Source organism: Uloborus diversus, chromosome 1 (genome assembly GCF_026930045.1).
Source record: "Uloborus diversus isolate 005 chromosome 1, Udiv.v.3.1, whole genome shotgun sequence".
NCBI classification, from domain to species: Eukaryota; Metazoa; Arthropoda; class Arachnida; order Araneae; family Uloboridae; genus Uloborus; species Uloborus diversus.
This window is the reverse complement of record NC_072731.1, coordinates 225860544-225881646: the sequence shown is the minus strand read 5'-3', so window position 1 is coordinate 225881646 and position 21103 is coordinate 225860544. Positions and strand designations below refer to the sequence as shown.

Sequence of the window (21103 nt, the reverse complement as noted above, 5' to 3'; positions counted from 1 at the left end):
GCTTTTGGGACTGGCGAAGTTTGTGTTATACTATTAACACAAATTAAAAAAAAAAATAGTTGTTAATTTCAGTCTTATTTTCACTAGCTCTTCCTTTGGGATTATATGAACTATTTCACTCAAAGGTAAACACGGCAGACTTTTAAAATATGTAAAAACCATTACAGATAGGTGTATTAATTCAGCTGTTTAGCAACCAGTTAAAGTTTGGCTACTATTTAGATTAACCATAGAATTTTCTCTTCAGGTACAACGGTACGAAGGAGCATCCACAATATACGGGCCTCATACCTTGAGTGCATATCTACAGCAATACGAAAAGCTTGCACACAGCTTGAAGACTGGAGACACGTTACCTGATGGACCGAAGCCGAGTAGTTTTCTGAATAAGGAAATATCTCTGCAGCCTGGAGTAATCTTCGACACAGCATACTTTGGCAAGTCGTTTGGCGATGTGATGCGTGATGCTAAGGATCGATATGGTCCTGGAGAACAGGCGACAGTCACTTTCGTCAGTGGTCATCCAAGGAATGATCCAAAAGTAAGCCTTCCCAACACATTCTTATAAAAGCTTTTTAATGCAAAGTGGGTATTGTAAAAGTGGGTAAGTAAAAATAATACTCGAACGACATTAGCTAAAAAATAAAGATTTCATTTAACATTTTCATGGACCATCCTGCTGCTGGCCAACTGGCCCATTTGTTCAGTACACTTCCTTAAATACAAGATTTAACTTTTGAAGACACATGGGTATTACTCACCATGTTTAAAAATAATACTCGAATGACATATGCTGAAAAATAAAGATTTCATTTAACATTTTCAAGGACCTTCCTGCTGCAGGCCAACAGACCCATTTGTTCAATTCCCTTTATGAATTATTTTTATCTAGTTTCAATACTACTGAACACTACATATATATACGACATACATACTCAACAATATGAGATTGCTTGAATTCCTGATAAATTCAATAATTATTGCATTACTTTCCAAATAGCACTTCTTATTTACATCAAATGTTTTTTTTTTTTTTTCGCATTTTGAGATCAAATATTAATTTATACTGCACTTACTTGATCAGACATCTATTTGATCAAGCATTCATCAATGCATCACTTATGTATTTTTTACTTTTGACAACAAAAAATTTTTTAGTGCTTAAGAGTAAATCCACTTCATTCTATAATTTCAAAGCATTTGAGCAGCTAAGTGTCATTCCAGGGATGCCCACATTGGGGGTGGGGGGGGGGGGGGCATGGCACAGACAGTGCAATTGAAAATTTTAAGGTAGAGGGTGATTTGAGGGGTATTTTTTTCTTCTTTTTTGGTTGGGGGGGCTCTCACAATATTTAGGGGATGGGCACCCCTGTGTCATTCAATTGATCAAAGAGTAAAAATTAGTTACTATTAATTAATTTTCAGTTCAAAACAACGTCATAATATATTAAATTGTTTGGAAAATAGCTTTCCAATTAAAAGTCTTCATCAGATCTAATTTTCATACCCTCCTTCAGGAAATTATTGACTTTTATTCACATAAATTGAGTGTTACTGTCCGACCATCACGAGAAAAGCCACCGCCGAAATGTCTGCGCCTGTCTACTGCTATAGCAAGGAGGCATGTCTCATTTTTCCAAAAAAAGCTTATTGTTGGAAAAACCCATATGACTGCACAAAGGCGAGCAGACCAGTGGCGAAATGGTGCCAAAAAGCCTTCCTGCTAACCCTTGCAGAAAATGAACAAAGTCCGTTTCTATGGCAGTAGACGGGCTCAGAGTTGATGGCAGGAGCTTTTCTCGTGAAAGACAGACAGTATGTAGCGCATCGCAACACTCAAATAAGCTTCATTTCTATGACCCAAAACCTGTAATATTCTCTCTACACTAAATAATCCTCCACTTGATTTCATTATTTCGCTTGACATTTGATTAAAAAAAAATGGTGTACATGCTTTTAGTTTTGTTAATTTTTCTATTTTGTATATATATGAGTATTTTCAATCGTGCACCATGCTTCATATGTAGATACTTTACTCTATGCCCTACCTTAAGCTTGATGCTTTAAGATTACCTTATAACGGATTAAGTGGTCACAAAAACAGTAGCAACTTAGTTAAAAGCATCTGCTGAATACAGCCTTCATGTCTAGTTAACATAAAACTTTATTAACAATAATATGAAAATTTGCTCGTAAAAGTTGAATGAAATTTTGAAATGCTATTTTGAGGGGGAAAAAACGGTTATGGAGAAATTGCAGCATTAAAAATCATCATGATCATTAATCGGTAACCAGCAAATTTGCTAATAGGCACATCACTCAAGTAAAGTATCTTAATGAAATATAGTATAGTACTAGAAATCACAAAATGGCTGTAATGATGCCAAATGCCACATTGCATCATACTTGGTTTTATAAATAGATTAAAACCATATTTGTTAAAAATATTTGTATGGTCAATAATTTCTGATCATACAAATATTCAGGATGAGCCTCTTGGGCTTAGTGTTACACCAGGCACTGCATGTGCATGCTATGTTAAATATAAATAGTCAGATAAAACTGCAATGTTATTTATTTGTGATTACAGATGCAAAATTGATTTTTAATAACATCCATATGCTAATTGGTTTGTTTAGCTGTCTAGAAATAATGAATATTTATTTCATTTTCCAGCTTGAAAGCACATTTTTAACAGTTGAAAGGATAGATCCAGTGACTGGAAACTGGACAGTATTGGCAACAGATGCAGATTGGGAAACAAAGTGAGTGCAGTTCCTTGTCAGTTCAGACTGGGGTGGTTTATGAAAACTTTTTTTGGCAAATATTTAATGAAAAAAATATAAAATTCTGATTTCAAGCAATATTTTATCCTATATTTACGTGGCATGCACTTTTATGTTAAGTTGCTTCTCTTGATCCAATATTACAATAAAAACTTGATAAAAAAAGTTACAGTGGATACAACTACAAAAATTCTTATAATATCTTTAATTACAAGAAGTTGAGTTTATGAGCAATAGATCTTATTTTTATTTCTTAGCAATAATCACTATTTGTTACTTTAATCTAAATTTTGAAATAGGAGAGGAATAAAATTAAATTGTGTGTGTGTGTGTGAAAAGGGAATTAAAAAATACAATAATATTTTTTGAAATGAAAAATGCACATCACCAATCATTGCTAATAGTGGTTGAATTCAAAAAAAAAAAAAAAAAAAACACAGGAGGGCTCTAATCATTTTAGTCCCAAATTTTCTTGGGGCTAAAATGAATTTAGTAGCAATATTCAAAAAACATTGTGTCAGGACAGGGTGGCGACAGGAACTGTGAAAAAAAGTTCCCTGACTTTTCCCTGATTTCCCCGACATTAAGTTCAAATTTCCCCGATTCACGTTACCAATGACATAATAGTTTTCTTTCTTTGCTCTACTTGAAATCCATTGTATGTTTGAATAAATTGCAGTATTTTAAACGTTTTAAGTTGTGTAACTTGTTGAACTAAAGATATATTTTTAAAAGATGCTACTTTTTTAATAAAATGGTTTTTTAAAAAAACCCTATCAAGTCCATTTTTTTAGGGAAAAAAACCCCCTACAAAACAGTATATTAAATTTTTCTACAATGGAAAGATTATAAAAAATTTAAAAAAAAATACTTTACTTCCAGAAACCACTAAGCATTAGAATTTTAAGAAACTATTAAAATTACTCTTAAAAAGAGATGTGTATTTATGATAGAACTAAAAAGTAATTGAAATTATTTTGAACTAAGTTTTCAAACAGTATAATAATTGTTGCAAGTATAAGAAGTAATAGTGAAAGAATAGAAGTAATGTAGTTATTCTTATATAACTAATTGACACATTTATGCAAAACAGATGAAACCATTTGACATCCATTCATAGGGAGCTTTTCTCTAATCAAGAACATAGGTTTTAATGAATGAATACAGCATTTTAACAATAAAAAAAATAAAGATATTTACTTAAGTATATAAGTTAACTCTGTTTCAAATGATTTCAGTATGTAACGAAAAAAAATCTTGGATTGCTTTTGAAACAAACAACTTTGAAATGCAAGAAAAAAAAAGCAATTAGTTAATTTCAAAATATATAAAAGAAGAATACAACTTGATTATAAAATTGAAGAATCACTTAAGTCTGAAGAAAAGAAAACCTTTATAATCTGCGGTGACAACAAATAGTGTAACGGCAAAAAACAAAGTTTTTTTAAATTGAAAGTTCAATTTTAGCAATTAAATTAAAAACGCGAAGAAGTAATAACCTCTAAGCATTTATAGTATTAATTCAAAAACCAAAGATTTCTTCTTGAAATCGTGATTACAGTGCGCTAATTACTTCGAGACAATGGAATAAAAGCAAAGGAGCTAAGGCATTAATGAAGGCTTCCTCTTTGCCTGTATGGTTGTTTATTTTACGTAGCATTGAAAGCGTAAAAGAAAAATTCAAGGTAAAATAAACAACCTAACAGACACAGAAGCAATCTTCGAAAGTTTATCCTGTGGTTAATAAGTAAGATTCAATACTTTGACGTTGAGAGAAAAAGATGCACAAATATGCGGCAGCGTATAATCGCACCTCAGTAATTTACTTTTTTTTTTTGAACAGATAATTGGCAGAAAATGCGTAGGGAATTAAAGTACTTAATTTTTTAAAGCAAAAAAATTTTTTTTTTCTTCATAAAATCAATTTTCCCTGATTTTTTGTTATTTTTTCAAAATTCCCTGATATTTCCCTGACTTTTCCCTGATTAATAAAGTTCCCTGACTTTTCCCTGATCTCCCTGATTTCCCTGATCTGTCGCCACCCTGCAGGACAATGGGAATTCATTTTAAAGACTTGCAAGTAAACAGAATTCAGTTATTTTTCTCCCTACTTCAAACATTTATAAAATGTACATTTAGTTTATAAAACACATATGTTATTTACAGGTTTCACTGGGACAGGACGAACATCTTGCTTGGTCATAGTGAAGCAACTGTTACGTGGGACATTCCTGAAGATACAAAGCCAGGAAAATACAGAATAAGGCATTTCGGACACAGCAAAAGTATATTCCAAAAAATAACTCCTTATAAAGGCTCTTCCAAAGTATTTGTAATTAAAAAAGTATGAAAATAAAAATATTTATTAAATTTAGTTTTATTAGTATAGCTAAGCTTGATGCAGTGACAACCATCTATTGCAAAAGTTTATACACCAAAAAGAAATAATTTCATAAATGTTTATTTACACTGTTAGCTACATTAAATATTTCCATCATAGAATGTTATGAATTAGCTTTAGCTATAGATTCTTCTAATGAATCCCTGGTTATGAGAGTCATCGGAAATAAGGATATAAACCTAGCCTCTCCATTCCATTTTCTAAAGGGAAAAAGAGAAAGATTTTGTGTGAAAATGAATAACATTGAAAAAATATATTAAAGAGCTCAGTTTCAATAAAAAAAGGCACTCTTTTTAAATTCTTTCTTAATTCCTATTGGCACATTAAATACAGTGAAATTTTGTTATGAGCTTTACAGGACTGCAAATTTTGTTCGTTGTATCAAGAATTACGTTGCAATGAAAGTCAAGCAATGTAATGGCATTTGAATTGGAGGCTGAAAAATTATTTCATTGAAATGGATAATTCGTTGTATTGACATTCGTTGTAACAGGATTTCATTGTATAAGTAATAACCAAGTTAAATCACTAAAGTTAAATGAAATCAGGGTTGGTAAAAAAAACTGTTTTTTTCAAAAAAAAAACCAAAAAAAAACCGTTTTTTTTGGTTTAAACCAGGTTTTTTTTTTGGTATAAATATTATTTGCGAGAAAAACAATTAATTTTCGGAAGGTAATTAAGGTTCCATGTAATTAACAGTTATTCAATAGTCACATTATACCTAATTTCTTGATTAATTAAAGAGATAAGAACAAAATCTTGTAACTAAATTAAATAATTAAAATAGCTTTCTGCGGGGAAATATTGATTGAAATGTTTTGACTTGATTAACATATTAGTATGCATGTATATATAGACCCTTTATGATACGAAATACTTCAAGAAATGGTTGTGATGCGGGTTAAGATAAAATATAATGAAGATCCAAGAAAAACTTTATAAAACCAACATAATATGAATAATTATCGAATAAAGGTAAAAGTTATATTTTTAAGCATAATCTTTTCAAAAGAACAATTTTCATATTTTTTCTTTCTGATCTTACATAATGCTGATTTTTATATACACAATGTCGCAAATATTGAAGTAAAGCAAAATGTACAACAGTACATGATTGAACAGTCAAAAAATCGATTGCTGTTGTACTGACAAAGTTTTAAAAAAAAGTGCTGCTCTATATTCAACTCCATTCTTATTTTGGAAAGACTTGGAAAAGATATCAACTATCGCTAAAACAAAGAACCAAATCAAAAATACAAAAATTGGTGTAACATGGCTTAAATTACAGCTTATTTACTGACATACATGTTGCATCCAGCATTGAAGTTTAAAAAATATTAAATGCAAACCCTTTAGAACAAATAAATGTGTAGCAAATTCTATTTCAAGAAATTTTTTTTGCCAAAAACATTATATACGTGAAGTATAAACTTTTTTTTTAAATTTGATTCAAAAAATATTATTTGTGTTCACCTGCAGAACAAATCTTAATTTTTAGGTGCAAACAATTAAGTTAGACTGTTGATTACCTTACAAGTCAAAGTTAAAATTCCAGGAAAGTGAAAATAAATGGGCAAAAATGTCACACCCCTGCAACAGGAGTGAGCAATATAATGGATTGCATCTACAATAAAAGATTCAATCCTTAGTAAATCTTAACTAATCATGCAAATTAAACATAATGATGGAAGTTGACTGAAATCTGCTTTATGGCACATATATGAAATAAAAAAATATATTAATATTTTTTTTTCGATTAAAGCTTGTAATACATTTTGAAGAAGCAACTTTGCAATTTTAGTATTTATCTCTGCAACTTAGCTAGGAACTTAGCATAAATGAAATTTTACATTTTTCAATATGTGTGGGGAAATCAATGTAAACCTGTAAAATGGATTTTTTTTCCTTGGCTTTTTTAAAAAAAAAAAAACATTTAAAAAAAAAACCGCATGGTTTTTTTAAAAAACCAATTGACTTAAACCATGGTTTAAACCACGGTTTAAATCAACGTGGTTTAAACAAAACACCCCTGAATGAAATAAAATATATTCAGTCTCATACAATCTAAGCTTGTTCAGAAAAATAATAAGACAATGGGTATACATTAGTCTAAATAAATATAAAACAATCTATGATACATCAAGTTAAATAATAAACCTTGTATGCCAAGCATCTTCTACACCCACTAAACTATATGATAGTAACCAAAGTCATTAACACAGAAACTGTAAAGCAAAACTGCACTACTGGCCTTTTTATAGTTAATTAGTTCCATATCCAGGGGTAGAAGTGAATGACTTGTCACATATAGGACATTTTCCACAAAAAATATTGGACAAATATAGGACACATTATATGAATAATTTTGCTATGAAAAAAGAAATAATACATATCACATATTATTCAGTTATTTTTATCAATGATTTTGTTTAAAAAAACCTCAAACAAAATACCTTACATCTATAATTGCTTTCCTGTAGTTGAAAGAATAATTTTTGAAAAAAGTGTACTTTACAGACTAAATAATTAAACAAAATTTGAACAAAGATAATTTTTATTTTTCTTCCTAACTCATGACCCAAGTACTAATTCCACTGCTCTTAGATTTTATATCTAAACTGAACCCTTTACCACTTGTATTAAGAACAAAGAGCTTGAGAAGGATCCTTCTGACGTTTTTCAGTTTTCTTTATGCTTGAATGTTTTAGCATGCTGCCTCAATTGCGAAAATCCACTATTGCTTATGGGCACTGAACAGTTGCAAAAATGGCAAAAAAGCGGTAAAATCATCTTTTTCTTTAGTGCACTGTGCACCAAAATTTGTAGAATTAACGTCCTCCTGGTTCAACAACTCCATACGAAATGTTGTTAAGCGATGCGATTTCGCCATTATAATTCCACTTATTACGACAAACTACGTTTTGACATCATAAGGAACTAACCATTCCACGATCCTGAAATTCCACAAACAGAAAAGATTGCAAAAAGAAAATTAGAACATTCCGATCAGAAAATGCACTGAACGCAAAAATATATCAACGAAAACGAAAACCAAGATGGAAAACAAAACAAACGGCTGTTGCCCCCCCCCCCAATGCAAAATTCTAAAATCAACTTCAGCATTAGTTCTCGAAACTCTACCCACTATAGAGTGACGTCACATTGCTGTAGCCAATGAGAGAAGATGCCTGTTGCAGAATTTAGTCAGTTGAGTTTTTTAATTTGAAATTTGTTTGGGCACGTACTTTCAGCGAAAAATCCAATGTCAGAAAGTTTATTTACCATTCTTTTTAAAAGATATATATGGTATAAATCAGAAATATAGGAAATATAGGACATTTTTGAAAAATATAGGACGATTTCAATGCTTTTTTTGAAAATATAGGATATATAGGACTACTTCGACCCCTGCATATCTATCCACAGATGCGGGTATTAATTACAAATACCTTAAAAAATTTGAGGAAAATGGACTGCACATAATTGGAAGCAAAATAAATGAAGTAAAATAAAATATATCTCCCGAGAGAGTCATACACTGCATCTTATTTAAAAAGTATTTCGAAGAATGGAGGTGTACAGAAGTATCTTTCAAAAATATGCATATTTTTTGCTTGTAAATGTCATTGAATAAGTTTTAAAAAATGCATAAAAAAATTTATCAAGAAACATTTTCAATAAACCGAATAAAAGCATTGAACCTTTTACAAAATACTAAAAAGCACTTTTTCATTTTGTAACTTTTCGATTCTAAAAGAAAAGCGAAAATAATATTTTGATTGCTCCCTCCCCTCCTACTTTTTGGTAATATTACTCCTGTAATTTTACCAAAAAGTAGTTAATTAATTAATAAATTTTCAAGAAAGTATTGTTTTATGAAAAAAAGTGAGGGATATTCATAAATACTTACTTCAGTTTTTCAAATGTCTCCTTATCCAACAAATTTGGTAATTCTGAAAAAACATAAATAATGTAAGTAAGGGGGAAAATAATTATTTACGTAAGAAAGGAAAATTATAATGATACAGATTCATTTATAAGATAAAATCATTAAAATTCATATTAAAAGCTGAAAATAATACAGGCATGAAAGTAGTTAAAAAGAAAAAGCTGAACTCACTGTGCATTGAAAATTACCGCAATAAGAAGTAAGAGTTATAAACGAGGATGTTTTGAAATGCATTAAGAAAACTTTTTCATGCAAATAATAAAATTAATGAAGACAAAAACTACTAATGATTTAATAATAACAAAAATAAAGAGAAAACAGAAATAAAGTCTTACAATAAAAATTAAAATGGAGATTTAAAAAAAAAGGTAGTTTGTGCTAATATTACTTTTAACTTTCAGCAAAGGGATGCAAAAGAAATGAAATCTCAAACACTGGGCCATGCCATTTTTTGGCGATGCATGTGTTCAATGTTGGTGCATTTCTAAAACAAATTCATTTTTCATTAAATGCATTTGAAATGATAAATCTTCTTTTGAACTACAAGAAATCTGTTTAATAGTTATCCCAGAACCTAAAGCATAATAATAACAAACAGCACATTATCTGTAGATTACACCCAACTGCATATTATCTGCTAACTATTTTTCCTTCATTTTAAAGCTTGAACCTGCAAACTCAGTACATTCTAAAAAATATGGTACAAATCTGCATTTGCTCCATAATTCCTACGTCTGTCAATCCAAATTTTTCCAGAAGGGGGAGGGGGCATCAGGTATGCACTCAATGTAAGTTATACCAAAATCTATGATCTCTTTCATGTAATTCAATTTCCTACACCCATTTGTGGGTTGGGAGGGGGGGGGGGGGCAATGGACGCCCTGACCCGCAAAATCACTGGCTTGACAATAACTAAACCTTAAGGGGGAGGGGGTAAGGTTTTAGTTTCAAAAAAGGGATTTTTTTCTTTCTTTTTTTTGTCTTGTAGTTAAACATTTCAAAATATATTCCCAAAATTTCAAGTCGTTTTTTGCAAAATTTTCAAAGTTATCAAGTACAGGCGTCCCTCCTATAACATGGTTAATTCCTTCCATGTAGTATTGAAACCGTGTTATGTGATTTTTTAAAAATAACTTTTTGACTTTTTTTTTACACTAATTCGTCATGTATATAGTGAAAATCATGTCAATATGTAACCTGTTGTAACGAAACTGTGTAATATGAGACGTAGAAATAATATGAATCCAGGGATGTGTACGGTGTTATATCAAAATCAAATTTCATAAAAATAAAGTAAAAACTTATTAGAGTTATTATCAAACATAAACATATTGTATTAAACAAAAACGAAAAAAATTCGATCTTTTTTAAACATAACTTTCATGTTATATCAAAACCATGAAGTATTAAATTCATTAAGTATTAATTAAGTTTCATACCGAGTAATATCCAGGCCATGCTATAATAATCGCAAATTTGGTACTGTGTAATATTAAAAGCATGTTATACGAGGGATGCCTGTATTCAGTCTCTGCTCCTTCAAACAGTAGCTTCAACAATTGCGGAAGAATGCAGCAGTTCTGACAGCTGCGGACGCTCAGAATGTCAGTGCTGCTTGCTTGGGGTTAGTTAAATTTAATATAAATAAATAATGAAAAAAGAAGAGGCTGAGGAGATTGAATCTGCTACAGGGACTCTCTACTCTATGGAGCTGGAATTGATGCTTTTTAGCTTCTAAAACTTTAAACCCGTTTTTCTCAAAACCACTTTTTTAAAGTCGGTGTTCACTTCAATTTTAAATCCAATTGACCGATTCATTTCAAATTTTGTACACACATTCTGCATATAAAAAATCTCCCCCCTACGTTAAGTTTGAGGGGTTTTTTTTTGTTTTTTTAATAGGTTCTCTTACTAACAAAATAGTGGAGTTTTTCGTGAAAAACAGCACTTTTAGCTTCAAATGGCCGCCAAAAATTTTAAAGTCAAACAAAAACAAGGGTAAATGCAAGGGTGAGGATTTATTAATACTTTGACTAAATTCAAATAGAATTTGATCTCAGATAAAGGCCAGCAGAGATACAGTAAACACGGCAAATCATCTTTCTTCAAAAGGTGCTCTGGGAAAAGCTCTCACCAGCTTGTCTGTGGATATTTTTTGATCAAAAATTTATAGAATATTCTTAAAACCATGCATATCAATGCATAAAAGGTTTTAATAAATTTAATCACACCATTTTCTAAAATAAAATTTAAAAAAGGGAATTATTTGATGTTAACCCCTCCTCCCAGATTATGTTTCTTGTAAATTCTTATCTTTTCCCAATCAAGAAATGATCTGCAGACTTTTTCCAAAATCTGTAATGGTGGTCATAGCATCGGGCTGTTTCTGTTGCTAGACTAACCACAAGGCTACTTAAATCTCATGTATTTTGATTAAAAAATTATGATTTTTTTTAATTAAAAAAACTATCGCAAATTATTTATGAAGTTAATAATGTTTGTGGGTTTCCTAAGCTCAAAGTAATTTGTAAATTTTCAAATGGTTTTGCACAAAAAAAAACATATAGTGGACACTGGTTAATCAAATCAACCGCTTTAATGAATCAAATCATTCAAGCTGGAATTAATCAATCATTCAAGCTGGATTTTGTTCTGAAGAACAAAATTCAGCTTCGTTAAATTAGTCATTTTATTGAATCATCCATTTTATGGAATCAAAACTGTTTAGAACAATTGTGATTCATATAAGCGGCCACTGTATATCATTTTATCAAAAAAGAAACTTAATTTGAGCAAATGAAAGAAAAAAAATATGTACCTAGACCACCGGTATTAAATTCATTTTTCTCCTTCGCGACTGAAAATTTTACTTTGTATTCAAGGGTGATTCTTTCATGAGCATGTCGTCCTTTGATGCTCTTGACATCCAATTTTTTCTGTTCTTCATCAAATCTGCTTAAATACCTAAAATAAAAACACGCGAAGAATGATACTATGCAATAAATTTTGTTTCTGGAAAAACTTGAGAGAAACTGAAAAAATAAAAACTCCTTGAGCTTAATATAAATCTATATCAGATAAATATAATCAAGCATAAGCATTCTACATCAGATGCTATCCTTAAACTATTAGGGTTATGAATACATAATTACATTTTATTATCATAAGAGAGCTTAGTATTATAAAGATTAAAGGGTCAAACGAAAAATAATTTAGATTTTAATTTTACAGTAGAACCTCTATTATCCGAACCTCGATCAACCGAAACTCTCCGTTAACTGAAGTCGGTTTCATCTTCACTTTGTTTTTCACTTTCTATCATCCAAAATTTTCTCTTAACAAACACTCATTTCTAAAGTTTTTTTTTTTTTTATTTCACATTTGTTTTCTATGCAAGCCGTCCTTTCCAAACTAAGAGGGCAGATAACACTAAGACGAAGTCGGCGAAAACTTTTGCCGAATTTTTCAACTAGCTCAGGTAAAAATGCTACAGACGTTGTGAAAGATAGTGTTGCTGAATTATCAAGCCTTTTTAGCACAAAGAAAGGTTTTGAAAATTGTGAGGGTAGAGAACTCACAGATTGGTTGAATTGTCTTCCTTCTAGTTGCTCAAGATTGAGGAATTATAGCAGCAGTCCGAAATTTTTCAAATGAAGATGATGATGAGGATGCAGATGATAGTGATTCCGGAGTAAATAAGATCATTAACAGTGATGCTTTCGAGTGTTTCTTAAACTGCCTTGTTTGGTTGGAACAACAGGAACAGTGATTCCTCTGAACTCGTTCTTTTAACAAAACTTCGGAACAGAGTTGCACGGCAAAAGGATGGCCAATTTATACCAGTGAAGCTTCCATTGAAACGTTTGTAAGTTTTTGTTTCAGAGATAAATTTATTATTAGTTGTAATTTATTATTAATTATTTAACAAATAAAATAGTCATAATAACAGTTCAAAAACTATACTACATAATAAACTAGATTATTATAGATGAATTCTCGATTATCCGAAAATTTCGATTATCCGAAGTAGGTTCGGTCCCAATTACTTCGGATAATCGAGGTTCTACTGTATTTTTAACTGTTTAACAAGAGCTAAAATGAGATAAAAGAGACAAAGGTACTAAAATTGAAAAATTGAGAAAAAATACTGTCATAAATGATTTTAAGTAAATAAATCGTATATTTTTAATTTTTTTCTGTATCTAATATGTAGGAAAAAGTATTGGATTCAGGAAAATTTTGGAATTTCGACGGATTTGCACGTTTTGAGGTATCTTGGGTCCATTTTTACCACTTTTGTAAATGTGTGTCTATCTGTTAGTGTGTCTGTAGGACAGTGAGTTTTTTTATGTGGCTGTTTTAGAACAAAACTACTGAATGAAATCGAACGAAATTCGGTGCACATATGTACGCCCATGTCAATTGGTGCCCATTAGTTTTTGGCACCAATTATTCTACGCAGGATGCAGCAGAAAAATGATTTCTTCATTATAAGTGCCGGCCATACCTCAAGCTTGGTATGCTAATTTTTATGAACGGTGCTGGCTTTCGAAACTAATTAGGATGCACAAAGGATGTACCAAAATTTAAAAATAGATGTAGTAAGCGTCTTCAACAGAAGATAAAACATAGAAGGACTGAAAAGAGCTTCCAACACAAAGTTAATTATGTCTAAAAAGTAGAATTGCGATGTAAAATTAGCAACTGCTACATGAGCAAATTCAATTGAATACCAAAAAGCATAAAAAATTGAGACTAGCTCAAATAAATGTAACAACAACTAAAATGCAGACATTTTGTGCCTAATGAAGTAGAAGTTCCCAGGTATGCACAGGCACTATTTTAGATTGGTCTTTTTGAAACAGATGAAAAGAAAAGATTACTCTAATATTTTATATCACAAAGTATATACTCCAAAATGTTTTTAAATACATTTCATTCAGCAGCATGTATAGGTACTTATTCATAAATAAACGATAACAGACATCTAATTTTTGAAGTATTAAAAATGGTAGAAGGGAGAATGCCACTATTGTGTTGAAAATATCATGCACCATGACAGTTTTGTATTAAGGGAGGCAAAGAAAACACTGGCTTGCTAAATATAACTGTTCATGATAAAAGAAATGACAATTAAATCAAATGCAATTAGCCAATTTAGTGCTTGTCAAACTTCTATAAGGCTTCCATCTTAAGTGCAGTGGCGGATACAAGGGGAGGGTCACGCCCCCCCCCCCTAAACCGTCGACAATAATCTCCGTCTACATTGTGTTGAAGCACTTGATGAATAAAATGAAAACAACTTCAGTAATCTATTCAATTCTTTATTATTATTTTTTTAAAGAACATATTTGAAATATTGCTTCTTTTCATTGCTTATGAAATTAATTAGTAACGTTTATGCTGTACCAAGTGCCTTATTCCTGGCCGATTTGGTGCTTTTTATTGACCCACAAGCAGTTTCAGAATTTTTTAGTACCAAAAACTGTAAGTTCATTTATGGAGAAAGGGGGGATCATTCTTCAGCATGACATCTCTAAAATGGTCATCTGTTTCAGTCACTGCTCAAGTGAGACCTGAAGTTGGACTGCCAGTCTTCTAAAATGTTTGCTACAGGAGACACCTCTTTGCTTAAAACCAATATTGTGTTGTTGTAACACAATATTAGATGTCTTTCACTCTCAGCTATGTTTAAAAAAAATCTTAATTTAATAAACATTTTTTTAAACAATGATCAAATAAAAAGTTTTTGAAAAATGTTACTCTAACCAAAATTATTACATATTGAATTGTGAAGAACAAATACAATAATCCACGTAATATAGAAAACTACCTTTCAATGACTTCTTTGAATTCTGCTGCCGAACATGTACTTTTCTCACTATTTATATTTTCCTTGAACCATTTTAGCTTTTTCACTGCAAATCAGAAAAGTTATGAATAAATACATACATACATTTTAAGATAAATAAATACCTTTGTGCTGAACAGAAAGTCAGACAAAACAACGTAAGTAGAAGCACAAAGTGCTTCTACTTACGTTGTTTTGTCTGACTTACATACATTTTGTTCAATAGAAAAGGTTTAAAAAAGAAATAAAATATTGATAGCACACTTAGATGGGGGCTTAATAAGTACATTGAAATTTCATTAATGTGAAAATTCTTGACTTTAAATCAATCTTTTTATCATTGGAAGTTTATATCAGCATTGAAACTGAGAATTATTAATTTTAAGTAAAATTTTGATTTGAAGCTAATATATGGTTGAAATGAAAGATCAACATAAATAAAGTACAAATTATCAAAAAAAATGTATTTCATTTTTTCCTTGATAATTTGTGCTTTTTTTAACATTGGTCTTCCCTTTCAATCATATTTTAGCGTAAAGCTATTTTGCTCATTTTTCTTTTAAAGCTAATATACCTGATAACAAAATTTTGGACCTTTGATTTTTATTAAATTGCTGCAATGACACTAATTCAACACAGCTTGATGGTAATTAAAATGAGCATAGATCCAACAAAATGGCGGTTTTCAGTTTTTTTTTTTTTTTTTTTGCCTCAGCAGAGAATTTTAATTGAATGCAAGCAGGGCTGGCATTTTCAGCATTTCATTTGAGGGGGTCGAGTTTCTTAAACATGAATTACCACAGTATGGAACCAAAACACATATTGGCTAACAGCAAGTAATCATGATATGGATTTAGAATTAATTAAAATAAGCGTTCAAAAACAATTTAAATTTTCATGACAAAATTTGTAGTTTGTTTTAGAATATGTTATCGTACCAAGTGTTTCGGTACTACAGTTTTCACCTTTTGATAAAGTTTTGATGCTTGATTTTTAAAATAAGGAAGAACAGGAAATCTTGTTACTAATCCAGCAATGCTCAGTATCGTGCTCTTTTTTCAGCTAAGTTTTTTTCCCCCATTTGTGCTTTGAAAATAATTCTCTAAACTTCTGAAACACAAAAATGATTTTTTTCTACGAGCTGAACTGATTAGAATAGCTGAAAAATAATTGAAGTAACAAAGTTACATATGAAAACACACCTTTCACATCTTGCTCTGTTCTGAAAAGGCCGGTAAATGCTTGATGAATTTCTAATTATTTAAAAAAATGAAAACACTTTTTTTTGAAAATATGTCGAGTTTCTTCAACCACTACGGAGAACCAGCAAGATTCGTTTTTCATGAACATTTGTATGCGATTTACATAAATTGAATTTTGCTTGTTTTTTTATTACTCCTCTCGAAAAATTTGGGGGTGCGACCGCCCCTCTCGACCCCCCTATTTGCCGCCCCTGAATTCAAGTAATTGCATGAAATGTTTTAAATAATTAAATAGCAAACCAAACTTATTGAAAAAAAAATTCAATTAAGCCTGATTTTGAACTACTAGGCATATTAAGAAAATTCAACCGTAATTAACTTTTAGATTTGATTGGTGTCAATTTTAGCAATAACTTCAATTTAAAGTTTTCCTCAATTTAATAATACATTTCACTGTCACAAATTTGACTGTATTAAATGTCTATGCTTCTCAATTTAACAAATTTAACAATATCCTTGATTTAACGATAACTTTTTCCAGCCTGTTGACAATTGTTAAATCGAGGTTTTACTGTATTTTAAAAACTAGAATCATTGACAATGTTCCAAAACATTTATTATATATATATGAAATTCAAGGAAACCAAAATTGGTTAAACAAGGTTTGAATTAGCTTTTGTAACCAAAGCAAGATAATTTTAGATAATTGAGGTACTACAAATCTACTGTGCTTGAAACTCGTTTTATTTCTTTTACTTAAAATAAGACAGAACACTACAAAAACACTGTCAGTGCAGTGTTTTTGTAGTAGTTAGCAATGTACATACGTACGTTGATTTTCTTCTGAATTTATGCAATTTTTCGGAATGAAATTTTTATTGCCCGATACACAAGCATACATTCTTTCAACATATATATTTTTTAATTCTGTACATTTTTCAATTAAATTCTGGAAGTTTATTTTTATTAGCAGCCTGCAGCAACTAACTAATTAGTTACACCTTTTCATGCAATTTGTTTTTTATGCCAAGCCTGTGCTTTTAGAAAAATTATGAAAAAATAAGAAAATTTACCTAGAAAGCAGTAGAGGAGCAGAATATGTCTGAATGCCAAAACTAGGTTTGATGGAGCTTTGAGTACTTAGGGAGCATTTCCATGCAAAAAAACGTAGCAATTTTTCATAACATTTTGATGACTTGCAGGGGGGCACTGGGTTTTTAAAAACTAGGAACTTTTAATTTTCTTTTTGTATTGGCTTCTTATGTAAGAAGTTTAGCAACTGACCTTGATTAGACACATCAATCACATTTATCTTTACTAATAATAAAGCTGAAAGTCTCTCTGTCTGGATCTCTGTGACGCGCATAGCGCCTAGACGGTTCGGGCGATTTTCATGAAATTTGGCACAAAGTTAGTTTGTAGCATGGGGGGTGTGCACCTCAAAGCGATTTTTCGAAAATTTGGTGTGGTTCTTTTTCTATTCCAATTTTAATAACAAAACTATCATAAGATGGACGAGTAAATTACGAAATTATCATAACGTGGAACCATAACATGGGTACAAGCTAATTGGCGAGAAAAGTCAGCATACATTATTTGTAAATATACAGGCGAACCAAAAGACCTTTTAATTTTTTTTATTACGTGCAAAACCATGCGGGTACCACTAGTGCTAAATAAAACATCAGATTGGCTAAGTAGCCTCACACAATAATTCTTTCAATACAGCACAAACATGGTATGGGAAATTTTGAGCTAAAATTTTGTGGTTTGAGGCAATATTAAGCTCAGGAAATTTTTGCACCCCTTGAAAACAGAAAATTGGTTGCAAAAAAAAAAATTCTCTGATAAGTTCTACAATATTTTGGAGGAATATCATTATTGAGAAATTAGAAAAAAGTCCTGGGGTTCAAATCAGCAATTAAGAAAACTTGGATTTTTTATGTCATCCCACTTGTTACAAAAACTGGCTTAAAAATTAATTTAAGGCTAATAAAAAATCGTAGTCAGGAGGAAACCCATTTAACAATGATTTTCAAAGAAAAAATTAACAATTTTGACTGTCAGTTAAGTAAAAAAGATTCATGAGAAAACATATTAAAAAATTCCAGATAAACGTTTTGCTCAGTTAAACAGGAATAAAGGATTACTGAAAATGTTGGGTAGTTTTTCTACCTTCGGGCACTAAACAACAGCTTTTGCAGTTGAAATTAATTTAAACTGTAAAGCATTTTCAAACATGGCATAATTCATTATTAGATACATATGATGATCAAACTTACATTTTGCCCTGCTGCCTATGATGTGATTCAACTTTTCTCCTAATAATAGAAAGAAACAAAAGAACATTTCTATCAATACACATTAAAACAAATTCCATCACAATAAAAGTTTTCAAGCATTGTTTAACGGTGAATGTTTTTAAAGTTATTTTGGAAACATTTAGGGACCGTTCAAATCACAAAAGTGCTAACAATTTCATAATTTTTATTCTTTTGTATCCCCAGGAAATGGTAATATTTTGCTGAAAATGTAATTCTTTCAATTTATAAAGAAATACATATAATGTTTAACAATCTGCAATCAGGGCCGATCCTAGGGTGTCGGCCGCCCCGTGTGCAAAGACCTAATGTGCCGTCCCTGAAGAGCAATTTGCATGTTTTGACTAATACTTAACGCCCACATAAATCTTTCTTCAAATTTCTGTATCAAGTTCTAATTTAAAAAAAGAAAAAAAAAACAGAAGGATGAATTGATGTAAAAAGTTAGAAACGCCTTAGGTACAATTTATATCTTTGAAGAAAGTAATAAGTACCGAAATTCACTAGTCGTAAAAACGCATTTTATAGTCTGTCTTTGGTGACATCTGAGGAAGGGGAGGGGGGATCGTCCCCAGAAAATATACGAAATTGGCGTATGAAAAATAGCTGTAGTTAATCTTTGGTTGTGTTTGTTTGCAAGGACAAAAGAGTCAGGAACATTCAAGGTCCATGGACTAATTTTCAATATTGACGTCAAAAATTGCAATTTTAGGAAATTTTTCGAACCTTGAGGGGAAAGTAATGTTGGAGTTCTTTCCTAAATTTCCTTCAAAATTGATGTCAAATTGCAGCTATTTTTTGTGACCTTAGTTTAGGAAGGATCGGCGCTCTTCCCGAAAATTTTCCGAAACAGTAGTTTTTAAACAGGCAATTTCGGGTTATCTTTGTTGAAATTGCTGGAGGGAGGAAGATTCTGTCGTCTCCTATCGAAAGTTTTGGAATTTGATGTTCAAAACTCAAATTTATGCTGTCTTTGGTGACGTTAGGGGGTCTGGCATATTTCCTCTGGTGATTTATTGGCACTATTGTTTCAAAAACACATTTTTGGCTAGATTTGGACACGATAGGGGAAATGGGAAAAATATTCCGAACTGAAATATTTTTCGGAATTAAAATCAATTTTAGGTTATTTTTGTGAAGAAAGGATTTTGGGGCTCTAAAAAGCACAATTTTGTGCTATCTTTAGGAACTTTAATTAAACCGGGAGATTCAGCGGATCTTTCTGAATATTTTTTCGATATTAATATCTGAAAAATACAACTTAGGACTTTACTCCACCTCACCTCGGCGATTGATGGGGGATGCCGGATGCTCTAGAGCCGTGAAAATTTACATAAGCCATTCGGAATTTTTTAGAAATGGAAGTCCCAAAATCATATTTTAGGCATTGTTTGATAACGATGGGACAAACAGCGAGCGGGGGTTCAGTGTGCCCTCACGAATTGTTTTTTGAAACTGAAGTCGATTTCAAGCTAATTTAGGCAGGAAGGGTTTGGTGGCTCCACGGAACCGTCTAAAAACGAAATTTTGAGCTATAGTGATTACGTTGCAGGAAATGGGGATCCGGGGTATTTCCCCCAAAGTTCTTCGAAACTGATGATTGAAAAACGCAATTTCAGTTTGTTTTTGAATACGTTAAGTGAGAGGGGGTGGGATTGGGGGCCTCTCTAGAGACGCTAATTCAGACTATCTGTGATAGTAATGTTAGGGAATGGATTTCAGGGCCCTTTACCGCAAACATTTCGAAAAAGAAATTTGAAAAGTGCCATTGAGCAATTTTTGATGACGTTAGGGAGGGCTGTCTCCGGAAAAGACATTTTGGAGCCATCATTTTTAGGCTATGTTTGATTACATTAGGGAAGAAAGGGTGAATAAGAGACTTAATTGGATCCTTAAAATCGGTGGTTCAACCAGCGAAATTTTCCGAAATTAAAGTCCTAAAAACGCAGTTTGAAGCCTTCTTTAGTCTCGTCAAGGCATTCTTTTGGATCTTCGTTTTGGAGCCACACTCAAAATTTGTAACCCGGAGCACAGGTCCTGTCCACCTGCCTGATCCGAAACCGGGCAGTTCATTCGTGATTTTAATTAGAAAAAATTGCTGTAAAGGGGGAAAATTAAAAATTTTAGTTCGTTGATTATACATGTTTGACTCTCAGGGGGAGTCGCAATTTTCCATTGTCTCTCCTCTCCGGTCTCCACGACTGCTGAACACAGAATTTGTTGTTTGAAATATTTGCGAGAGTATTCTATCAGCATATTTTTTTTACACAAAATATGTCTTCATTGTTTAGGGTCAATAAAAATTGGGAGGCTGGGTGAAGCATTAGTGGCCTTTAGAAGGCACCCTTTCATGCTTCGGAGGGGGGGGGGGGATTTTCGTCATTGCCCCTCTCCTGTATCCATGCCTGATTACCAGTTCTGTCACAATTTTTGCAACCAAATGAAGCATGCATAAAGAGTTGATATTTAATGGATAATGGAGCAACACAATGTTCTCTTAACATTCCATTTTTCTTAATATGCTATGCTGTTGGAAAATTGGCACTTACTTTGATAATTGAACATTTAAAATTCAGCACATTTATTCCACTTA

The 21103-nt window shown here is 31.5% G+C and overlaps 2 protein-coding genes across 2 annotated transcripts in view; one reads left to right on the top strand and one right to left on the bottom strand.

The window, feature by feature from the left end:
* LOC129225311 (uncharacterized) overlaps positions 1-5160 on the top strand; it is a 90411-nt gene extending 85251 nt beyond the window's left edge. The window contains exons 15-17 of the mRNA XM_054859905.1: positions 248-541; positions 2677-2765; positions 4953-5160. Coding sequence (XP_054715880.1) covers positions 248-541; positions 2677-2765; positions 4953-5136 — 567 coding nt within the window. The 3' untranslated portion in view covers positions 5137-5160. The remainder of the gene's footprint in view (positions 1-247; positions 542-2676; positions 2766-4952) is intronic.
* Positions 5161-5224: 64 nt separating this feature from the next.
* LOC129218995 (translation machinery-associated protein 16 homolog) lies at positions 5225-15201 on the bottom strand. Its single transcript, XM_054853316.1, has 5 exons — positions 15177-15201; positions 14970-15054; positions 11955-12100; positions 9098-9140; positions 5225-5387 (listed from the first exon to the last, which is right to left on the bottom strand). Exons 1-5 carry the CDS (start codon positions 15199-15201, stop codon positions 5291-5293), a joined length of 396 nt encoding a protein of 131 aa, XP_054709291.1. The 3' UTR covers positions 5225-5290.
* Between the last annotated feature and the right edge of the window lie 5902 nt (positions 15202-21103).

Excerpts from the sequence above, each read along its gene's own strand:
- LOC129218995 (XM_054853316.1), bottom strand. The coding sequence starts at position 15,201 with ATGTATGTAAGTCAGACAAAACAAC. Across the intron at positions 9,141-11,954 it reads ATTTAATACCGGTGGTCTAG|AATTACCAAATTTGTTGGAT; the intron begins GTACATATTTTT and ends ATGTTTTTTCAG. Across the intron at positions 5,388-9,097 it reads GAGACATTTGAAAAACTGAA|AAAATGGAATGGAGAGGCTA; the intron begins GTAAGTATTTAT and ends TTTTCCCTTTAG.